The sequence below is a fragment of the Onychomys torridus genome, chromosome 1 (genome assembly GCF_903995425.1).
Source record: "Onychomys torridus chromosome 1, mOncTor1.1, whole genome shotgun sequence".
NCBI classification, from domain to species: Eukaryota; Metazoa; Chordata; class Mammalia; order Rodentia; family Cricetidae; genus Onychomys; species Onychomys torridus.
The window spans coordinates 148,580,931-148,603,167 of NC_050443.1; the positions used below are offsets into that span (position 1 = coordinate 148,580,931).

The following is a 22,237-nucleotide window of genomic DNA, read 5'->3' on the forward strand; positions in this document are numbered from 1 at the left end:
TTAATTAGGGGCACATTCTACACGAAGCTGGAGACTTGGTGTTTTTGCACGTAACTTAAAAAGATCTGTTCACAGCAGACATTACAGGTACTGGTTTGCATGCAATGACTCAGGGTCATTCCTTTATTCACAAGATACTAGTTGTAATTGAACACAACATAGGAAGCCCTCAGTGCTAAGAATCCAAAGATGACTGCTGTTCTCAAGGCACTTAGTCTATAAGGCAGAAAGACAAATAACTGAATAATTAACAATTTTTTTTAAAGAGGGAAAAAACTGCGGAGATAGAAAATGAGAAGTTGCCATTTGTCGGGGATTTGAGGAAAACCTTCACAAGGTATTGAGGGAACAGGAACCAAGCCAAGTGTGGGGGCTGGGACTTGAGGGGGCAGTGCTCCAGGTGGAAAATCCTCTGCAGGCCAAGACCCAGAGGTGGGAGAGGACCAGCAAAGCATGAGTTAAGCACATGAGGCATGATAATGCAGGACAAGTGGTTACCTGTGTTACTTTCTGAAAACAAGTAATAGACGGACAACTGGAGAAACGGCCTTAGCATCCAACCACAAGCACTTTAGCGAAATAGAACTCTGCTTTTGGGCTTCATCTAATTTTCACATGCTGGTACTTCCGGAGAAAAGACCATTGTGCTTGGATGCTCGCCTATGCTCGGAAAATGGTTTCCTCCTTGGGAATGGCAGTATTCAGGTTTGCTTGTTGCCATGGCAGTGTGGACTCCTGCCTGGCTGACAGGCACCAGAACTAGGTTCAAATTCTGGATTTTCCCTCTTACACCAAGTGTGACCTCCAGCATCTCAGCATATTTTGTGAGGATCAAATGTGACATTTAGGTACTTAGTACCTGAGAAATGCTCAATAGCTCTTACTAGTGGAGGGGGAAAAAGGGAACCAGGGACTCCATTGCTTTGGTACTGTTTTAGTTAGGCTAAAACAAGTTGTTGTATATGCTTTTTATGTGGGAGATTACGTGGACTCTTGCCCAGAATTCACAAGAGCACACCTGTTCAGGTCACTAGCTAGCATGAAGCTTAGTGGTTGAGTAATTGTCGAGGTGAGCTACCTACAAGGAGGCAGACAGCATCACAGCAACGTAGTAGCTGTCAGGTAAGAGCATCACAAGTGATTGCTATTTAGAGGGCAACTTATTTGTGGTAGGTAGGCTAGCTGCCCACTGCAAACTCATCCTTTCCCTTTTCTTGATAAACATTTCATCTTGGGCAGCAGCATGCCCAAATAGAACTCTCCATATTCCCTTGTAGCAAGGAGTGAGGTTCTTGTTAAAATGTAAGCAGAAGTTACTGCATGAAACTGTTTGGAAAGATGGAATACGCTTTTTGCTTTTTGTTTTTTTTCTTCTTCATCTAGCTGGCACATGTGATACCTGGATATGGAGCGGCCATCTTAAGGTCATAAGGTGTGGACTATATGCAAAAGATGCAGGAGAACATGACTGAAGGGTTGATGCATCCAGAATAGCTTGGTCCGGGCTATTCTGACTAAGGTACTAAAGGAATGGACAGACATACAGACAGACATGCTGAGCTCAGGGGGCCATGCTTGTTCTGATGAAGTGGCACCAACTACACAACAACCTGGAACTTCAAGTTTCCTGTGCACAGCAGGTTAGTTGTCTCAACACATCTGCGTAGGGAACAGTCAGATTACAGTCACCCAGGAAGAGGAAACTGCGATCTCTAGTTTCTGCACACACTGCCAACATGTGCACATAACAAGGAACTGCTAATTTCCTGAGCTTGCTTGGCATGGATAAGGCTTTGTCAGTTCCCATCAGTCTGATGCACTGGTCCTTGTCAATATCACACATCCACTTAGGACTTCATCCACTCCTATGTTCACTCAAGGCTTCCTTCACAAAGGACCACCAGCCCTTGGCTTATCATCTCTGGACTTACTACCAAATGAGTCAAAGAAACTGCTACTTGAACTTACTCTGTAAGTTGAGGTTAAGATACAAATGGCCCATAATGAAAAGAGCCAGCATGGCCTTCTCTGGTAAACAGGTTATCCAAACTGTCTTCAGCCAGTCAAAAGCAAGGGTAACAATGTAAATGTAGCTGTTGGATTGGGTGCTCTCACTGCCCTTCAGTTCCCTCTGAATCTGGGGCATCATGGGTATGAAAATAAAATGGGAAAGCATATTCATATTCAGTTTTATTAGAACACTAATAAAGCAGATAAAAAAAATCCACACAGCGAAAGGAAAACATTCAGAAATGCTATGACAGATCAGGCACATTAGTGAGGAAGAATTCTTCAGTGTATACAAAATGTAAACATTGGCCCTGGAATTTCCCAGAGGGCACAGTCCACAAGGACTTATTTGGAACAAAAAAAATGTCTATTGAATTCCCAGCATAGGCTCTGACCTCTGCAAACTTCTTGAATTAAAAGGTTAAAATTGCTAGCACACCCTAAAGTTCCTATTTATAAAACTAAATGGCTCTCAATCAAGGCAACAGGAACAGCAACTGCCTTACAGCAGGTAGCTACCACTCACCATGCTAACTGTGTTTACATTACCTTGAAAGATTACCAAAATATACAGCATATAAACCTCCTGCTTGAGCCATGGGCAGGGGAAGAAATATCTTTGCTTGTCAAATGCTCCAGAAAGAGGCATCAAATCAGTCCTTTGAACTCAGGGAGGAAAGGAAGAACTAAGAGGAGGCCCTTTTCTGTTCGGAAAATGGAGACTCATAGACCTCCATGGGTGGGCAGGTGCAAACCAGGTGCTGATCTCCATAGATGTCATCGATACGAGCAATGGTTGGCCAGAATTTGTTCTCTGGTTTCACGAAAGGCTGAAATGGAAAAGATGCAAGTTCTAGGGTGTTCTGAGTTTTTCTTTGGGGGAAAGGAGGATGCAGCAATCGATGTTCCCACAGCCCAAGGCACCACTGGCCCAACAAGTGCTAAAAAGCACATTTTTCACAGTTTCAACTTTCGAGTCTCGTCCCTGTACCTCTGGAACTAGAAGATGCCTTTTCCACATTCGAATCAAAAAGGAAAGGAAGGGGGCTGAAGTGATGGTGCATTGGTTAAGAGCATTTACTGATCTTGAAGAGGACCTGGGTTCGGTTCCCAGTACCCAGGTAGCTTACAACATCCTGAAATTGAGGTTCCAGTGAATCTGGAATATTATTCTCACCTCCATGAGCTTCTGCATGCACAGGGTGTATATGTGTGTACACACACACACACACACACACACACACACACACACACCCCTTTCACACAAGTCCACCTCCCCGCTGGGTACAGTAGGGAGCACACTGCTCCACTAATCAAGACTGCTGCTAATCCCCTGCTCCTGTGAGTTCCCAGGCCTGTGACTGATGCCCTTAGGGAGCTTAGGTGACCCTTGAAAGCCAAGTCTTCCCCTGTTCCTCATCCCAGTCTACATTTCACCCGCCATCCCAGATGTGCTTTTTATAATGAGACTGTAGGAGGGGAGGCCCTCGGGGCAAGGGGGCTGTAATAACACCCTGGTTGGCAGAGTGTGGTTTGAAGAACTTACCAGTGGAAATGCTGCCACCTCTCTAGAATAGGGCCGATCCCAGTGGGAGGAAGTGACACAGGTCAAGGAGTGTGGAGACATCTGGACAGAAAAATGGTGGCAGAGGGTCAGGTCAGAACAATGTGCCACCTTCTCCTATACCTCACCCCAAGCACAGAGCTGATGGACGTCCACAGAGAGAAAGCTCCCGTTTTGGTTGATCTAGGCAGTGGGTGGAGGTGTTAGTAAAAATTTTGAGCTGAGGATTGAACCCAGGGCCTTGCACTTGCTAGGCAAGCGCTCTACCGCTGAGCTAAATCCCCAACCTAGTAAAATTTTTAGAAGGAAATGTGTCAAACAGAAAAGTTGGATAACCTACTGAGCAGATCTACTACCCAGTAAGAACAAATGAGCATTTTTTCCCCTATAACTCACATTTGCTTCACCTTTTAAAGTAAAATAGCAGGCACAGCTGATGCTGTCCACATACTCACTTTGTCTCTCCATCCCCATCTCTACCCATGATGAGTACTAATCCCAAAACGGGTGACTACCATTCCCACTGTTCTTATGCTGTGCACACAGAGCATAAGTTGGTACCCTTGACGATGTAGCATCATCCTATGAGGAATATTCTCCCTTTGGTGCAGTATTTCAAGCAAGGTCCTTGCCTTCTAGTATCTCCACAATGCACCTCCAGCCAGGTAGTTATGAATATGCCCTAGCATCTCATTCTCTGGCTTATTGCAATAAAGATGCCACTGCTATCCACCGTATGTGCTCAAGCTGTCTCCTCCTGATTAATGTTTACACTGAACCAGAAACATGGGACATGAAAAGTAATGTGTTCTGGAAGAGGTTGGGGGAATGTTGAACTTTCTTCCACATGGGCCATAAGCACTACAAAACTCCCAGGATGAATCAAATACCAATTAATTTGTTCTCAGGCTGCTATGCCAACACAAAAACTATTTCTATAGAGTGCTCAGGAAGGAAGTGAACAAATGGTACTGTGACACACTCTTGACTACACTGTACCAAACAATGATAACTCTCCAACAGGTAGCCTCCTTCCTCCACCCACTTCTTTCACAATCAGTTGGATACAGGTGGAGTCCACAGCTCCTACAACCAAGGTTCACCCGACTAACCATCACTGTGCCATTCAAGAAGACAGAAATAGCTAATTGCGTTTCTTGTAATTGTCTCATGCTAGGCAAGAATCTAATCTTCACAGAGAGTTCAGGAAGGGTCAGCACACTCTTCAGGTACCACTTTCAATTCTGTGGGATGCTTTGAATAAATCACTATCACTCATGTACCTTCAAGGGGTTGACCCTAGGATCAATGCGACCCTCCTCTATGTCGGCGATTTCTTGCCGGATGCTGATCATAGCGTCACAGAATCTGTCCAGCTCTGCCTTATCTTCTGACTCAGTGGGCTCAATCATGAGAGTCCCTGCCACAGGCCAGGACATGGTAGGGGCATGAAATCCTGCAAAAGGAGACCAGAGGAATGTGTATAAGTCAAAAGACAAAAATTTATCATTTTTTTTTAATATGGCATTTTACAAGGACAAATATTGAAGAGTTAACAGGTCGTCATGAGAGAATTGAGTGGGATTTTCATTTCATTTGGTGTTTTAGAATCTTTCTAGACTGAAGTTGACACTCAGCTGCAGAGCATATGCTTAGCATACCCCAGGTCTTAGGTTCAAACCACAGTACCAAAGAAGGAGGAGGAGGGAGAAGAGGAGGAGGAGGAAAAAGAAAAGCACCCTTTAGTGATAGTGTGTTGCAATGAAGAGGAACAACCTATCAAAATGTGATGAGAAGGCAAACAAATCTCACTGTCCCCGTTGGCCATGTGAAGAAACTAAGATTTGGTCAGTATGTGTAAAACTTTTATGGTTTTCTGAACATAGTATAAACACACCTGAAGTTTCTGCCTAAGTTTGCATTTATAAGATGAAGTAAGAGTCAAAGAGATTTTCCTGGACAAAAGAACACAGCTTTTCCTCATTTCACAGGCAAATCTGGGGGTCCTGTTTTGGTGTATAGGAGAGATTGAATCCAGGGCCTTGTTCATGCTCATGTAGGTTTCCCATCCCATCCCATCCCCATCCCCAGAGCTTGTTAGCCAACCACCTGAGCCAAATCAGTGAGCTCCAGGTCCAGTGAGCCTGCCTCAAAGGTCAAGTGGACAGCAACAGAGGAAGACACCCCATGCCAACTTCTGGCACAGTGCAAACATGTGCAAACAAGCACCCATATGCACATAAGAACTTGTACTCATTCATACACTATAATCACATATGAAAACTAAAGACACCCTCCTCCCCATTTCTGAGAGCTGAATGTAGCTGGAAGTATACAGATCCTAGCTAAATCATTTAATGGGCTTTGACAAAAGCATACATCTGTGTCACCTAACCAGCAAGGAGTTGTTTTATCCTTTAAAGCATAAACTGATTTCATTACTCATTAAAATCTGTTCTCAATTCCTTATGTGGGCAAATTTAATCCACATTCTACTTTAGTGATTGCCACATCTGGAACCATTCACACCTGGAACCATCCACGGACTATTCTAGAAACGGATTCCTGGGTCTTGACCCCTAACTCAGGAAGGAAAGTGCCCAAGGTGAAGCCTGAACCTTAAAAACTTCTGGCAGATTGGGATAATTTTGAAATGTTGGTCCCAAATTAGGGTGCCCCAAAGGCTGTGAAGGCAACTGCGTAATGTAGTTCCCAAGTGTACAGGTGACTAAGCCTCCCCTGAGAATCCAAGTTGTAAGTGTCTTAGTATACATGGCTATTTATTCAATGTCACTAGGAATACATGCTTTGTGCCGGGAACCTGGACAATTCTGGGCTTTGGACAAGTGTGGAAATCTTTCCATCAAACATCATAATTGTGTCAAGGTCAAGAGATGTGGTATGATGTGAAAATAGTGGGTAGTAACTTCAGTGGCCACTCTTCTCAGCCCCTCCTCTCCCTGTGCATGTGCTCGGTTAGCTGCATGACTAGACAACATATCCAAGAACTGTGCGTGCTGCTCCCAACTGGCCATTACTCAGCCCCTGGCCAGCAGGTGAGCCAAAAGGAGTGGAGGGGGACTTGCTGCTGTCAGCTCAGAGGGGTGCCAGGAAGAGACAGGGAGGAACCGACTATTAATTTCATTACTAACCGCTTTCTCTGATATTCCCGTCTATTGTGTGTAATTCTGCACAATAGGATCATCCAGTTATGGGGAGCATGTGTGGACCTCTCATTAAGATGCATCAGGAAAATTGTGTAAAATTTCCCAATCCACATTTCTTCTTAAAACAAGTCATTAAGGAGCTGGAAAGATGACTCAGTGGTTAAAAGCACTTCCTGCCCTTGTAGAGAACCTGGGTTTAATTCCCAGCATGCAGTACCCACATGATGGCTTACAACCAACCACCTGTAACTTCAGTTCCAGGTGATCTGATACCCTTTTCTGACTCTGGCCTGGGCACACATGTACTGCACTTATATATGTACACAAAGTGTAAACACGTGGTGGGGAAAGCCATTCACTTCAGACAGCGCTCCACGTGTATTCATAGACAAATGGTTTGATTAGCACTCAATGTGCAAGCCCAAGGACTTGAGTCTGGTCCCCAGCACCAACAGGCATAGTAGCACTCACCTGTAACCTCAGAGCTAGAACACAGAAAAATGGATCTCCAGAGCTTGTTAGCCAACCACTGGAGCCAAATCAATGAGCTCCAGGTCCAGTGAGAGCCTGCCTCGAAAGTCAAGTGGACAATAACAGAGGAAGACACCCCATGCCAACTTCTGGCCTTCACATGCATGTGGACACAAGTGCAAACAAACACCCATGTACTCATAAGAACTTGTACTCATTCATACACTATAATCACATACAAAAACTAAAGACACCTTCCTCCCCATTTCTGAGAGCTGAATGTAGCTGGAAGTTTCTCTAGTCCTGCCCAGCTCTGCAGTCAGGACGAATCTCTCCCACTCACATCCCACATTGCTTGGTCCCAAGTAAACACACAGAGGATTATATTATATTATCTACAAACTGTATGGCCTATTGGTCAGGCTTCTTGCTAGCTAGCTCTTACAACTCTCAACCCATTCCTATTAATCTATATGTTACCATGTGCCCATGACGTTACTGGTCTGCCAGCATCTTATTGCTCCTTGGGCAGCAGGCTGATGTCTCCCAGACTCCACCCTTCTTCCTCTTGTCTGTACTGCCTAAACTTATCCTGCCCTGCCATAGGCCAATCAGCTTTATTTATCAACCAATCAAGAGTGACACATATTCATAGCATACAGAAAGATATCCCACAGCAGCAGAAGGATCCACAATACAAGTTACTTTGATGAGGACCTTGATAAATGAATGCATTAACACCTAGAAGAGGCCCAGACCTCTTCAGAGAAAGGAATGTGTTCCTTGTGCAAAACACATGCCTGCATTTCATCTCTAGAAGCAGCTGAAATGGCCACCCCATGCCACCTGGCTCCCCACTTGTGCAGGTGACATGCTCTGCTCTGTTGGCCTCCTCACTCTACCAGCTTACTTTCTCACCAACTCTGTTTCCTAGGCCCCAGGAGAGGAGTGAGGAGCTACTAGACAAAGGGCAATAGCAATCAATTTCTTTGAGATTTACTTTTTTTTTTTTTTTTTTTTTTTTTGAGACAGGGTTTCTCTGTGTAGCCCTGGCTGTCCTGGAACTCACTCTGTAGACCAGGCTTGCCTTGAACTCAGAGATCTACCTGTCTCTGCCTCCCCAATGCTGGGATTAAAGGTGTGCACCACCACCGCCTGGCTGGCATTTAAATTTTAACAAGACATCTTGACTGTTTGAGGTTCCACAAGATGCACATGGACACCCTTTATAGGGCAGGAGTGTGTAACCACAGGGGGAGTCAGTTTTTTACTGCTATTTTCGAAGGTGGTCAGTAAGCCCCAACTCCCCACTTATACCAGGGGTTAATTTACCAGGTGTCTGGACCTCCATTTGCGCTTCCAGGAAATGGTCCATAGTCTATAGGAACAATTGTGTAAATGTCAAAAGCCACTTACCATAATCCTGGAGCCTCTTGGCAACATCTACAGCCTCAATATTGGCAGACTTTTTGAAGGGTCTCGTGTCCAAAATAAATTCATGAGCCACATACCCTGTTGAAGAACATGTTGTCAGTTTGAAGTTCGGTTTGTTTCACTCAAGTGAACAACTAAACAATTCAGCTCTTTATGGAGGTCCATGGGGTCTAAGAGAACTTGAGAAGGTTATAGTTGGCCATAAAGACTTCATTTACTCTACCACACGTGTGTCTGATTTTAGTTCACCACACACCGGCAAGCCTGGCGATAGACGGAGGGAGATGGGGTATTACTAGATTACTCGCAGGAGATACCTGGAATTTCTCTTCTGAAGACCTAAAATCTACTTGAAACAGTTGAACACAATCCTGATCCTTTTTATTCAGAGTCTTTCTAGAGCTAAGATTCATGGATGAATGCAGCAGCTTACTTTCAAGGTTCAACAACTTCATCTCTAAGTACATGGCAATAAACATATACTCACAGGATACATGCATAGTTTCATGTGATTCTTCAGAGTGTCAAAGGTTTTGATGGCAGGCTACAGACCAAGAATTAGAAATAAGCGCTGCTAGCCAGATATAGAACAAGACTTTGTCTTAAGACAAAACCCGAAAAAGAAAGAATAGAAGAGAAAGAAAAGCAAGAGGGAGAAGCGGCGAGGACACTGTCAATCAACAAGCATCAATGACACCGAACTCTATGAGGGTCAGTTCACTTCCATCTAGTTTACAAACAGACTACTCTTCTAGACCCATCAGGAGCTACTGAGGACCCAACCATCAAGAATAAACTAGTGATGACGCTGGAGAGATGGCTAAGCAGTTAAGAGCATTTCCAGTTCTTCTAGAGGACCTGGGTTTGGTTCGCAGCACCCATGCCAGGCAGTTCAGCTCACAACTGTCTGTAACTCCAGCTCCAGATAATCTATTACCTTTTTCTGGCCTCTGAAGGAACTGCATTCTGCAAACCCTACACTCAGACATACACACATATACATAATTTAAAATACTATAAATAAAATCTTTAAGAGAATAAACACTGAAAGTAAGTTATCTTTAATAACCAATCATCATGCTTGGGAGCTTCTCAAATTCCACGACCCACCTGTTGATAAGTTTCCTTAGTTGGTTTTATCAGCCTAGGAAGACAAGCCAGTGGGTAAGAATACTTACTATATGAGGATCTGGGTTCAAATCCCCAGCACCCATGTAAAAACTGGGCACAGTAATGTATGTCTGTATCCTCCATCAGGGGCAGCGGGTTGAGGGGAAGTGATGGGGGTAGAGATGGGTCGTATTTAAGAACTCACAGGCCAGCCAGCCAGCCCAGCAATGAGACACCATCTCAAGGCAATAAGGAAGAGAGTGACGACAAAGGTGCCCACCATCCTACTGAGGCCTCCTACTGTGCATGTGCATGCCTACCCATACACTCATGTGTACACAGGGTACATATACAGCCCCAGAAACACACATATCAACCCAAACCAAATAACCTGTTTTACCAGCTCTCAGTCAACAGTGAACCTATTGACAAACTCCAGCCTTCAAAACTAACTCCAGTCACTAACAGCCCCTGAAGGCGATCTGAACCACTCTGCTATATATATATGTATATGTATATGTATATATTAGATAAATACATGAATTAGTCTTTAAACTTTAGTCTGGAAACAAGAGTATGAGTGAGAGTATGCGACTGCATACACAAAAGCTGCCTATTTTTAAAATAAAGTTTCTAACAATAAGAAAGAACTTGGTTAACAATGAGACTCAAAACTAGAAAGGTCTATTTGTGGGTGAGTAAACTTAGAAAAATGTGCCCAACAGAGTAACCATTAGATGGCGGTTTGAGGAGGAAAAAAAAAAAATCACAAAAATCCCTGAGAGCTTACAACTCCTAATTTCAGGATTCATAGTGTCCAGTATCAGCCTCTGCCATTTCTCTTTGCCTGCTACCCTGGGCACTACAACACCAGCAGGAAGATGGCTAGTGATGTTTACTGCTCTGAAGGGCATGTGGCTGGCCTGAGGCTGGGAACATACGCCAGCAGCCAAGGAGTCATTTGTTGGCAGGCCCAGAGAAGACTCTTGCAAGCAGAGATTCAGTGGCAATAGCTGAAAGTCTATCTGACCAAGTCAACCCTGCCCAGCATGGCTAAACCCAAGACTCCCATCTACAGGGCCACCACCACAGACAAGTGGTTTGGGAAGAGCTCTGTTCCAAAAATGAGATTCAGATGCTATTTTCTAAATGCACACTCTCATCCAAAGAGCATCCCTCTCTCTTAAGAGCCCTCTGAGACATAGCATTTAAGCTTGGGAACTCTCAGAGCCTGGACCCCAAGATGCCCTCCTTTCTTTGCGGACTTCAGAGAAAGCTGTCCAGACCTACTGTGGCATATGGTAAGTTGGGGCAATTTAAGATAGCGGCTGTCTCCTCTAGGCCTAACCAGGACAGTAACTAAGAGTGTGACTGATACCAAGGCAGGGGAGCATGAAACGGGAAGAGGACAGGGATGGGAATACTGGAAGAGCCACTAGTCACTGAGGAGTGGAACAACGGTATCTTCTGAACATGACAGGACCATCATGAACTCACAGCGGCTATGGAGGCTTGCACAAGTCCTGCAGAAAAACAAAGCAGCCAACATGCCTAGCTCAGGAGCTCCTCTCAGTCCAGTGCTTCTGGGAGGGAGTCTGAGGACATGGCTCCTGGTAGGTGAACCACAGAGCATTGTGTGACGTCACAGCTATGCAATAAACTGTACCTGTTGAGTTGGTGGTGAGGTGAGGGTGGGGTCAGAGAATAAAAGGACCCAAACTTGGGAGGAGGTAGGAAGATGGGGTAAATTTGGGGGAGGAGAGGAAGCTGAGAGTGAATATGGTCAAAATACATTGTATACACATGTGTGAAATTCTCTTAGAATTAATGAAAATATTATATTATAATAGAAAAGTGAGGAGGGTGAGACAGTAGGAAAAGTAAAACAAAGTGGCCTGGCTCCTGTGGTGACTGTCTTCAGAACAACATGGGGATGTGTTACGGAGGGTAAGCTTCGCCATGCTCCCCTTGAGAATACAGCCTGGGCAACTTCCACAACAACCTCAGAGACTGCCTCAAGATGCTAGAACTAAGTAACTTTTGGAAAGCCTTGATGGGCAATCAAAGAACCTCCTAGTTCTTCAGTGGTAACCTGAGACAAAAATAAAAACCTCCTCACTTTTTCCTGGGAATGAGGTCAGGCACTCTGGGCCCCTGGTCACAGCATGCACCAGCCAGCCAGTGGGGCCACTGCTCACTTTCAAAGGAAATACCACCTGAAAACCTGAGGGGACAGGAATCCACAGCACTTGGTTTGCCCAAGATGAAAAGCAGATAGAAACATCAGTAAAATGCTGATATGTTGGCAAAGTCTCTACTGACAGGAAGGCCCTTCAGAACACATTGTGAACTCAGCCAAAAAGACAAGGTGCCTATTAAGTGTGACAATTCTTTCTCTCAAATACCATCTTTTTGTGGTGTGGTGGGTGGCAGGTATCTGTAATCCCAGCACTGGGGAACCTTAAGACAGATCAATCACAAGGTCAAGCCTGCAGGAGCTACACAGTGAGACCCCACATCAAAAGCAAAGCAACAAAAACCACCCAACAAACAAAAAACCCTCCAAAACATCTAACAAGAGACTGACCAACAGCACCCACAAAACAGTACCCCTACCTGGAGTAATTCCTTTTTCTCTTCATTCTAGCAGAGTAACTACTTCTGCAGATTCTCTACCTAACCTTCTTGCCTCTCATCCTTGTTTGCTGCAAAAGTCACGAGCCTAGACCGTTTAGTCAGTGTTCAAATTTCAGAGAACCACCTCATGCTGACAAGCCTGGAGTTCATTACAATGATTGCCTCACAGGCATCTGTAATTCCAACGTCTGATTTAGAGCTAGTAAATGTGATTAAGACGAACATTGGTCTTCTAATAGGGCCGCTGGACACGTTACAATACAGTGTGATTGAAAACATGGCTATTTTGAGTCCCCAGAAGGCACAATGGTGCTGGTTTCTCAGGCTCCGAAATATGAGATTTCAAATTGTGTAACAAATGTGTTTAGCGAACCAGCATGAGCCAATGTTTGGTTTGACGAACTTTGGGATTGAGAAATCAAGTCTATAATCACCAATTCATTTCAGTTTGGGATTGAGAAATGATATTTGCAATTTAATTCTGGGGTAAAATGTCAAAACAAATGGAAATTTCATCCTTTCTTTTCATACTTTAAATCCCACAGGATGGGTTGAGGCTCTGCCCAAAGCCACAACATAAATGCCAAGTGTATGGTGACATCTGACCCTCTCTCATGGGAACCAACCACCCCCAATCAGTTTAATTCACATTAATTCCTGCTTTTAAAACTAGACTTTGCAATCAGTGAACATATTAAAAATTGCTGAATTATGTAGCTTAAATGGGTAAACTATCTGAAAAGGTATATTAATTCTATCTCAGTAATGCTGCCAAAAGTTAAACGTAATATAAAAAAATTAAGGGCTGTGATAGCTCATTGGTAGAGTGCATGCCTAGCCACCATGAAGCCCCAGGTTCAAAACTTAGTACTGCCACCAATAATTAAACTAATCAAGAAATCAAAGAAAAATTAATGTAAATTAAGACATTATTTTTCATTCATGAAATTGGCAAAGTTTTTTTTTTTTAAGTTTTGTTGTTTTTCAGTCTATTCTCACCAGCCCCTTGTGATGTAAGCTTAACTGTATAAGAGTAATGAGGAAGGAATATAGCCAAGCATTAAATAGTAGCTTTATCTGACTGATGGATGCAAGTATTTAAATTTTCTTCCATGCTTTTTTATTTCCCAAAACTTGTAAACTGAACAATATATGTCACTTATATAACCAGACAAGATAAATACTTAAACTAATCATTAAAGCAAATACATCAGGCTAGATTCCACAACACAGGAGCTATATTTGAATTAATTAGTAACTGAGGATGAATTTTGTTGTGTTGCTTAGAGACATATTCCTCACATCCTTCTTCTCTACTCTCTGGAGAGTACCTACCCAGGGCTTCTAGTTATTCACTTCTTTTTATTTTCCAACTCTTAAAGTCCTCCTTTGGGTCCAGAAGAGCCTTTAGAGATGGTAAGCAATGTAGATGTCCACTCTGACTGGGCTGGAGGAGCCAAGAGCCCCAGGAGGCACCACCAACCACCCTCAACACCATTGTCTGCGAGAGGTGCTTTGCTCTTGTTTCAATCTTCTTTCCTGGTTTCTCCTTCCCCAACTAGAGCAGCCACATCTCTAAACATCTACCTGGTTCTTTATACACATTTGTGTGTGTGTGTGTGTGTGTGTGTGTGTGTGTGTGTGTGTGTGTGTGCCACATCTATACAGGCATCCTCAGAGGTCACAAGAGGACATTGGATCCCCTTGAACTGGAATTACAGGTGATTGTGAGTTGCCTAACTGAGGTGCTGGAAATTTGGCTCAGGTCCTCTGGAAGAGCAGTAAGTGCTCTTAACAGCTAAGCCATCTCTCTAGCCCCCTACCTGGTTCTTACTTCCATCACCTATCACCTCTAGGTTGGCTTTGTTCTCCTACCTCTTAGTAGCTCTAATGTAAGCCTAGATGTTTACTCAACACACTGCACTAATGAGTAACCATGTCCAACTCATTATACTTCCAAGAACCCATTACTCTCACTGCCTTGACAATTTTCAGCCTTATAATGAATCTAATCATACCACTCCTCAAGCTGGGACACCTTTAATGGCTATGGTCTGACTCAGGAGTTCTAAGTCTAGATTCTTCTGAGACCGTCAAGGCACCAATCTTTCTTTTTGACCTCATCTCACTGGCCCACTCTCTTCCTATCCCACTTCAAATCAAGCACACCCTACAGGAACTCCTCTTTACCTGGATGGTTCCTGTGTGTTTGCACATATTAAATAGCTATGACCTTTAACAAACTGCTCCACCCTGGCTCTGCCCAGGCTAAGTGGCTCGACTCTTTGAGACACCTTTATAGCACTGTGAATGATGGGCTCGTGGTGTTCATGTGAACATCTCTCTGTATGATGTAGGCCCCTTGCTTAACTAGGCTGTGTAGACTAGGCTGGGATAGCCTTGTACATAGTAATGAGTAAGTTGGCTATATTTCCAAGAATTCTATACTTTCCTTTGTATATGATAAGAAATAGAAGTCTCCCTCCCACTTACAAAATCATATCTACATCAAGCATAGTTTGCTTATAGGGACAAAAACAGAAAAGAAAGAAAAAAGAAAATCAAAGAGTTGATACTTGCCTCTTGCACCCCTAAAAAGGACTCTGTAGTGTTTTTCTAATCGCTTGGCCATGTAGTTGGCATTTAAAATAGCAATTTCTGTGGCTTCTTTGAGGCCCTTTCCTCCCATCATCTGCAACAAAGAGAAAAAAAGGGCCATCAACCACTGAATTGAATGGTAAAGTGAATGGTCAAGCCACTAAGCAAATACCCCAGTTAAATTCATCCAGAAGAATTCACCAGCTCACCACCCACTGCAGTTTGAAAATGAATTGAAAAATTCCAGGAAGGAGATCTGTCAGCCTACTCTATGATAAAATAATTTTTGTTCTTTAAGCACTAATTTTACTTGTTTTTTTATTTATTTTTATTTTATTTTTTGCGGGAGGGAGGTCTTAATAACAAAGCAGGGCATAGTTGACCACATACCACTGCTTTCTAAAGAAGAAAAAGCACTGTTCTTTAGGTTAGAAGTGTTGCAATGTTTATTTTTTGTTTACTATGAATTTGAGATATAATGACAATTCTGAGGAATCTGATGAGATCTTGGTCAAAATCCATCACATCAATTTTGTGTGGTTTGCCTTTCCATTGTCCACAGGGGGGAACATAAACAATATTCATGTTCATGTTTGCCAACTGCCAGATTCAATCTTTTCTTATTCTGGTGGTTGAGTCCCTGCTGTCACACAGGATAAAAGTCACCAAGAGCAAAAGGTTTAAAAATCTAGATTACACTAATATTCATGACTGAGAGGGACCTCACATCCAAGTACATAACTGAATGAAAAAGTTGGTACGAAGTCCAAAGTGAAGTGAGAAGAATGTGGGCCCAGGTTAGTCAAAGTAGGCTTTCTAAAGAGAAAGCTGAACTTTACCATAAACTTGAAAAAATGAGTACATGAGTTGAGGTTGGATCTGTAAAGGGGAAACATGCTAAATCAGAGGACCAACAATAGCCCAGTTGTGGGAAAGGCAAGTGACTGTCATCTGGAAGTCACCACAGCAAAATAGATTGGAACCTCATGTTCTAAGCCTTTGCTTTGACGTGGACTTAGTCTAGCCAATGGCTGCCTGTTATGCTACATGTCAGAGGTACCCAGCACCATTCTGGAAATGCTGATGGCTCGAAGCACAAGTCTACATCAGTTGGGTTTCATTCTCAGTGAGATGGGGCCAAGGCACGTGCTGTTGAGACCAGGTAGTATAGGTAGTAGGAAGCCAGGAGGGGCGTGTGGGGCATCAGGGAGAGACTATCCTTAAAGAGTACCCACAGTGGATTGCAGAGGGGAAGGGGAAAAAAGCTCCAGCTGTGTCAAGGGGAGAAATAACAGCCTGAAATAAAGCTCAAAGAAAAACTACTTACTTCGTTTTGAAACTCATGCTCTGTCTGGTATTCTAGGCGTACGGCCAAAACAGCCTTAGGGGCCTTTATTTTCTATAAGTAAGAAGCCATTTCCAGCCCAAATATGTTTGCACAAATCATGCATGTTTACAGAACCCATGGATCAAAGGGAACTGGGGATTTGGTTATTTGCAAAGAAGCAGATTTTCTTTCTCCTTTCTTTTGTTCCTCTAGTTTGCAAACAACTTGCATGATGTTTTAAAGGCAGCTGCAGAGCTCCGAGGTACAAAATGTTGTTCTTGCTTCCAAGAAACTTTTCATTAAGAATCATAAATGAAGCTGGCCATGCATGGAGACACATGCCTGCAAAGCCAGCACTTGGGAAATATAGACAGCTAGATTAGGTGCTCAAAGACAGCCTTTATACATGTGACCCTGTCTCAAAAAGAAAACAAAACCAAGAAGGAAAAATAAAAGAATCATAGGGTTGGAGAGATGGCTCAGCAGTTAAGAGCATTGGCCGCCCTTCCAAAGGACCCTAGTTCAATTTCCAGAACCCACATGGTAGCTAATGCCTACCTGTATTTCCAGCCCCAGGGGCTCTGATGCAGCCAACAGACACTGCATAGATAGGGTGCACAGATATACATGCAGACAAAACACCCTCACAATACAATACACAACGTCTCAAAATATTATTTTAAAAGGAATCAATAAATACCAGCCAGCCTCGGTGACCCATTCGTGCCTATAGTGCCGTACTTAGGAGGCTGATGTAGGACTACAAGCTTGTGTCCAGATTGGACTGTATAAGGAGACTGTGTCTCAAAATAGAAAATAAGCTTTTAAAAAAGAAGAAGAATCATAAATGCCACAGCATTCACTAACAGCCAGCTAGCTCACAGTTACCCAGCACAATTTGTATAGCCGGGTTCGGGTTTTGTCTCATCAGTAGTCACCCTTCCTTTAACAAAGGCCTTGGCTTGAAAAAGCTGCTCTAATTAGCAACTGAGCAAGAGTGCCTATCCACAGACTTGACATTCTAGGAGATGGGCAGACCAGTCTTAACAAGCTGCATAAAATCAATTCTGCTTTGAGTGTTTCCGTGGAGAAAGGTAAGGGGGTGGGGAGTAAGCCTGTTCTCTAACAAAGCCCAATTACCCCTGAAAACACAGTTAGTTCCCCAGGCCCCAAAGTGCAGCACTTTTAGAACCACCCCCTCCCCTCAAAATTTCCCCTACTTCTCATCTCATCCCCCAAGCCGACAAGAAATACAATGTGAAGTGAAATGCACCCTCACATGTACTCCAGGATTTCAGCAAAGTGTCATAACAACTGTGTGCACAGCTTTTTGCTGGTGGCGCTGTCTGAATCTGACAGGAAACCACATGATGTGGCTAGAACATTCACATGACTCATGGGGCTTAGTTGTGTCTGGAAAAATGTAAACTCATCATGAGAACCCAAAGGAACAGATGAAACAATTTTAGATGGCCTTCTAGAGGATTTCTTCCACCTCAACATTGGCACTGATGCCAGTCACCAACAGTGTGTGTTCACTGAATCTCTCTCAAGTCACAGATTCCTTCACATTTTTAACCCCTCTGAGAAAGTCTCAGAGCCCACTTCTCCATAGCAACATATGTTCACAGGCCTCACCTTAATATAAGCCCATGAAATGGGCAAGATGGAACTGGAGCCCCATGGAGCCGCACTGACAGTCCCCACTGGCCAGGTGTCTTCATTTGGTTTTATGGAAACAATGGGATGACTGGGCAGGAAGGGACCAAGATGCTTCTTCCTGTGTTAAAGTCCACATTGAAATGATGCAAAAAGGTACAATTAAACTAAAGGGGCAGGTTCTCTAGGAACTCTATTCTTAGTAGGGGCACACTGATGGTGGTAGGGACCTGACCCTTCTAGGGGACAGACAAGAAGTTTAGCAACGAAGGCGAGATCTCTCAATTTCTTCCTTCCTTTCCTACTACCTAACAGCTTCCAAGAACTGTGGTGGAGGACAGGGCAGAGGCAGCCCCACAGAGGTCCCTCATAGCAAACCCCACATCCTTCTAAGTGGTCTACTGAGTATGGAGGGTTGCTGAAAAGATGCCCCAGGCACTCCACTTGGAGGCTAACACATGAACATCACCCCATTCCACTTCCTCTGAACCACCCAGGACACTCATTCACTATACGTAATACAAATCAAAAGGAAAGGCAAGAAAGCCAGGCTCCCAGCAACCCTGAACACTGCCCTCCCTCCCAGACCACCACCACACATTCTGAAAACTCCAGAAGAGCCGGGTGGTGGTGGCACACGTCTTTAATCCCAGCACCTGAGAGGCAGAGGAAGAAGAAGCTCTGTGAGTTCGAGGCCAACCTGGTCTACAGAATGGGTTCCAGGACAGACAGGGTTGTTATACAGACAAATCCTGTCTGGAAAAACCTAAATAAATAAAAAAGAAAGAAAACTCCAGAAGCTCTGGATAAGGCTGTTCTTACTATAGAGAGGAAGCTATCAACTGCTAAGAAATATTTCTTTAGCAAACTGTGACTTCATCCGATTATCTCTAATAATAAAGTTTGTTTCCTCCTTACTTATCACAGATGTAATAAAAATTAAAGCTGTAAGGAGTTAAGTGCCTTTAATCCAATTCACTCTCAATATTATTAGCTATATATATGTACATATATATAAAGATAAAATATATATGCATGTAAAGGAAACAAGTTCAAAAAAATAAAAAGCTCTTGGAAATCTAGGTGCAACCCTCTGTGACATTTACAGGAACTCACATTCCAGTTCTGACCCCACATACTTTAGAAAAGTCTCCTGCTCGTGACAGTTAATAAGCTTGCTTAAGAGCTCAGTGAGGCCGGGTGAACACGGTGAATCCTAAAACAAGTTAATACTTTTCTTTGGACACATTCTAAAAACACTCTTGCCCAGGTCTGCATCCAGCTGCTGGAAGTGCACCAGGTATGAAGGTATTCTTGATACTTGAAGACTCGAGTGGGAAGAATAACAGGTTTGGGGCCATCCTGTTCCAAAACAATCCTGAAGCCAGCAAGCCCACAACTCACACTCCAATGGGCCCCATGCCAGGGCCACCTCCTCCATGGGGAATGCAGAAGGTCTTGTGAAGATTTAGGTGAGACACATCAGATCCAAAGTCTCCAGGACGGCAGATTCCCACCTGCCCCGAAGGGAAAGAGCAGAAGTAAATGTCAGAGCTTGGCAAGGCTCCTCCCAGTGAGGGAAGGTCATGCTGTTCTGTGCTGTTTGTCTCCCCAGGAAAGGAAAGGCAGAGCCACAGCCACAGTGTTCACCGAAAAGGCTTCCTAGGGAGAGTGAGATGGCTCAGTGGATAAAAAGGTGTTCGACAACCTGAGTTTGATCCATAGGACACAGGTAATCAACGATCAGAAGAGAACTGACTTGTACAAGTTGTCCTTTGGCCTCCACATGTATGCACACACACAAGGTAACTTTAATATATCAACAAGAAAAGGATTCCTAGAAGTTCTGCTGTCAGCCTGGCCTCTCACAGCCAAAGTGACTGTGGTTTCTATGGAAACAGCAACTGACCATTTAGCCCCATTCAGATTTAAGATACGTACTTTGGGCAGTCTGTACCTAAATGTCTACCTTAAGAGGAAGGAGAGGCAGAGTCACTAAGCCTGAAGTTAGAGCATGTTCATCCTATTGGACAGGCCGCTTTTCCAGTGTCAGTACTGTGAGGGACCCATTCCCACTTTTTTCCCCAGAGTACTCTTGAGGAATGAGGGATAAGAGATATAGATAAAAACAGAGAAAGGGAGAGACAGATAGCAACACAGGATAACCTCAGGAGGGCCTGGATCCTTATCCACTGGCCCTTTCTGTCTCTTCTAAAGGGCTTTTTCAAAAGGAATGCCAAGGGGTGGGGCAACAGACCTCCCCCCAGCATAGCCAAGTGCAGACCCTTCCAAGCACCTGGTAACCATGTGGTCAATCCATCCCCTTATGCAGCCCTGCTGGGTAAAACAAGCTTGCATCTCACTAAGAAACCTCTGTGGGCTCCCACGCACTCTCTGGCCAATTCAAGGCTGGGTATTTATTATGTGCATAGCTAGATGGCCTAGAGCAGTGGTTCTCCACCTTCCTAATGCTGGGACCCTTGAATTCAGTTCCTCATGCTGTGGTGACCCCAACCATAAAATTATTTTCATTGCTACTTCACAACTGTAATTTGTGCTACTGTCATGAATTATAATGTAAATATCTGATTTGCGATCCAGGTGAAAAGGTTATTCAACCCTGAAAGGTTGTGACCCACACGTTGAGAACCACTGGTCTAGAGGCTGCTGAGCTGAGGAAGTAGGAGTAAGGCTGCCAGTTTTCCTGAGACATTCAGATATCCAGCTACAACATTCAACTGGTAATCCTGCCACTTTTGACTGTGGACAGACACGTGTGCTTTAGGCTGCTGAAGCAGGAGGCTAGGCCTGGACGACACTTAGGAATGAAATCAGAATAAAGAAGGAGAGAGGTAAGGGGGCAGGTGTTCACATTCCACAGACCCCCAGTCACTCCTGCAACCCAGGTAGGCAGGATTGAAGCCCTTGGGCCTGGTGAAGTCGAGACTCTAGGTAAAGTGGCCTGTCCAAGGCCTGTGGGAGTCTGGCACCTACCGCGGCCAGAACTTGGCTCTGAACTCCATCAGTTAGGAATCAGGAACCCCTGCCCAGTAACGTCCCAGAGGAACAGCATTCCTGACAATATAAGCACATTCATCCCTAGGGCTGCTTTGGTTCAACCCTTGTACCTTGTCCACCCTATCACCTCCTCTAGGACCTACTGGACCGGTGGAACTGCAGTGGTCTGTGAGAAGCTGGCAGCTTGGGTGGTCAGTTCGAGCAGCCTCATGGCATCCCTTACAGCCCTGAGGTTAATTCCCAGCATCACAACAGAGGAAGAAAAGGGGAACGAACAGAATCATGGGTCTGAATTCAGTGTCATGTATTAAAGGAGACTCTCAAGAAGCCAGAGAGAAGGGTTTTCCTTGCTGGGGATCAGTTTAGGGCCTTGCTTTAAAAATCAAGACAAAACTGGCCTAGAATGCTGGCTCAGCAGTCAAGAACACTTACTGCTCTTGCAGAGGACCTGAGTGCAGGTCTAAGCACTCACACGGTGTTTCACCACCATGTGTAAACTTCAGTTCTGGGGGATCTGATGTCCTCTTTTGATTTCTGTAAGCCCCAAGCACACTGATGCACATACATACATTTAGGCAAAACGTTCATACTCATAAAATTAACCTTTAAAATATTAAAATAAATAAATAAAATATCATTATCCATTTTCTCAGTGAGCACTGTCTGCACCTGGGCATTCATATTTGCCCCGTCGAGGTAGACCTGTCCTCCATGTTGGTGAATAAGGGCACACACATCGCTGATAGTCTCTTCGAACACACCATTGGTAGATGGATACGTGATCATGATGGCGGCCAGGTTCTCCTTGTGTTTATCCACCTGTGGGGAGAAGAGTGATGAGAGTGAGTGATCCTTTCTCAGCCAAGACTTTGCTTTGTATTATAAAGGATTAGGGAAGGCAAAGTCTTGGAGTTTGAATTCTTGACAACATCCCCATTTACAACAGTGGATAAAATGACAGTCAATTGCTCCTTCATAAATCGTCCCAAAGCGGCAGCAAGTCTTCTCAGGATTTTATCTGTGGTCCGGATAAAGAAGCCAAGCTTTGGATGTGGCTTGGCTGGTTTGCCTAGTATGCACAAAGCCCTAGGCTTGCTCCCTGTACCAAATAAAAAACTAGGCGTAATGGAACACTTCCATAACTATGGCATCCAGGAAGCTGGGGTATCCTTGGCTACACAGCAACTCTGAGGGTAGCATGGGATACATGAGACTGTGTCTCAACAAAATTAAATAAAAAGC

At 44.1% G+C, this 22,237-nt stretch overlaps 1 protein-coding gene across 1 annotated transcript in view; it reads right to left on the reverse strand.

Annotated features, from left to right (window-relative positions):
- Positions 1–2,177: 2,177 nt before the first annotated feature.
- Positions 2,178–22,237, reverse strand: part of Gldc (glycine decarboxylase) — a 93,152-nt gene continuing 73,092 nt past the window's right edge. Inside the window, exons 18-25 of the mRNA XM_036209422.1 lie at positions 21,665–21,814; positions 19,382–19,494; positions 17,957–18,098; positions 14,974–15,085; positions 8,629–8,724; positions 4,858–5,030; positions 3,557–3,637; positions 2,178–2,840 (exon numbers count right to left, since the gene is read on the reverse strand). Coding sequence (XP_036065315.1) covers positions 2,697–2,840; positions 3,557–3,637; positions 4,858–5,030; positions 8,629–8,724; positions 14,974–15,085; positions 17,957–18,098; positions 19,382–19,494; positions 21,665–21,814 — 1,011 coding nt within the window. The 3' untranslated portion in view covers positions 2,178–2,696. The remainder of the gene's footprint in view (positions 2,841–3,556; positions 3,638–4,857; positions 5,031–8,628; positions 8,725–14,973; positions 15,086–17,956; positions 18,099–19,381; positions 19,495–21,664; positions 21,815–22,237) is intronic.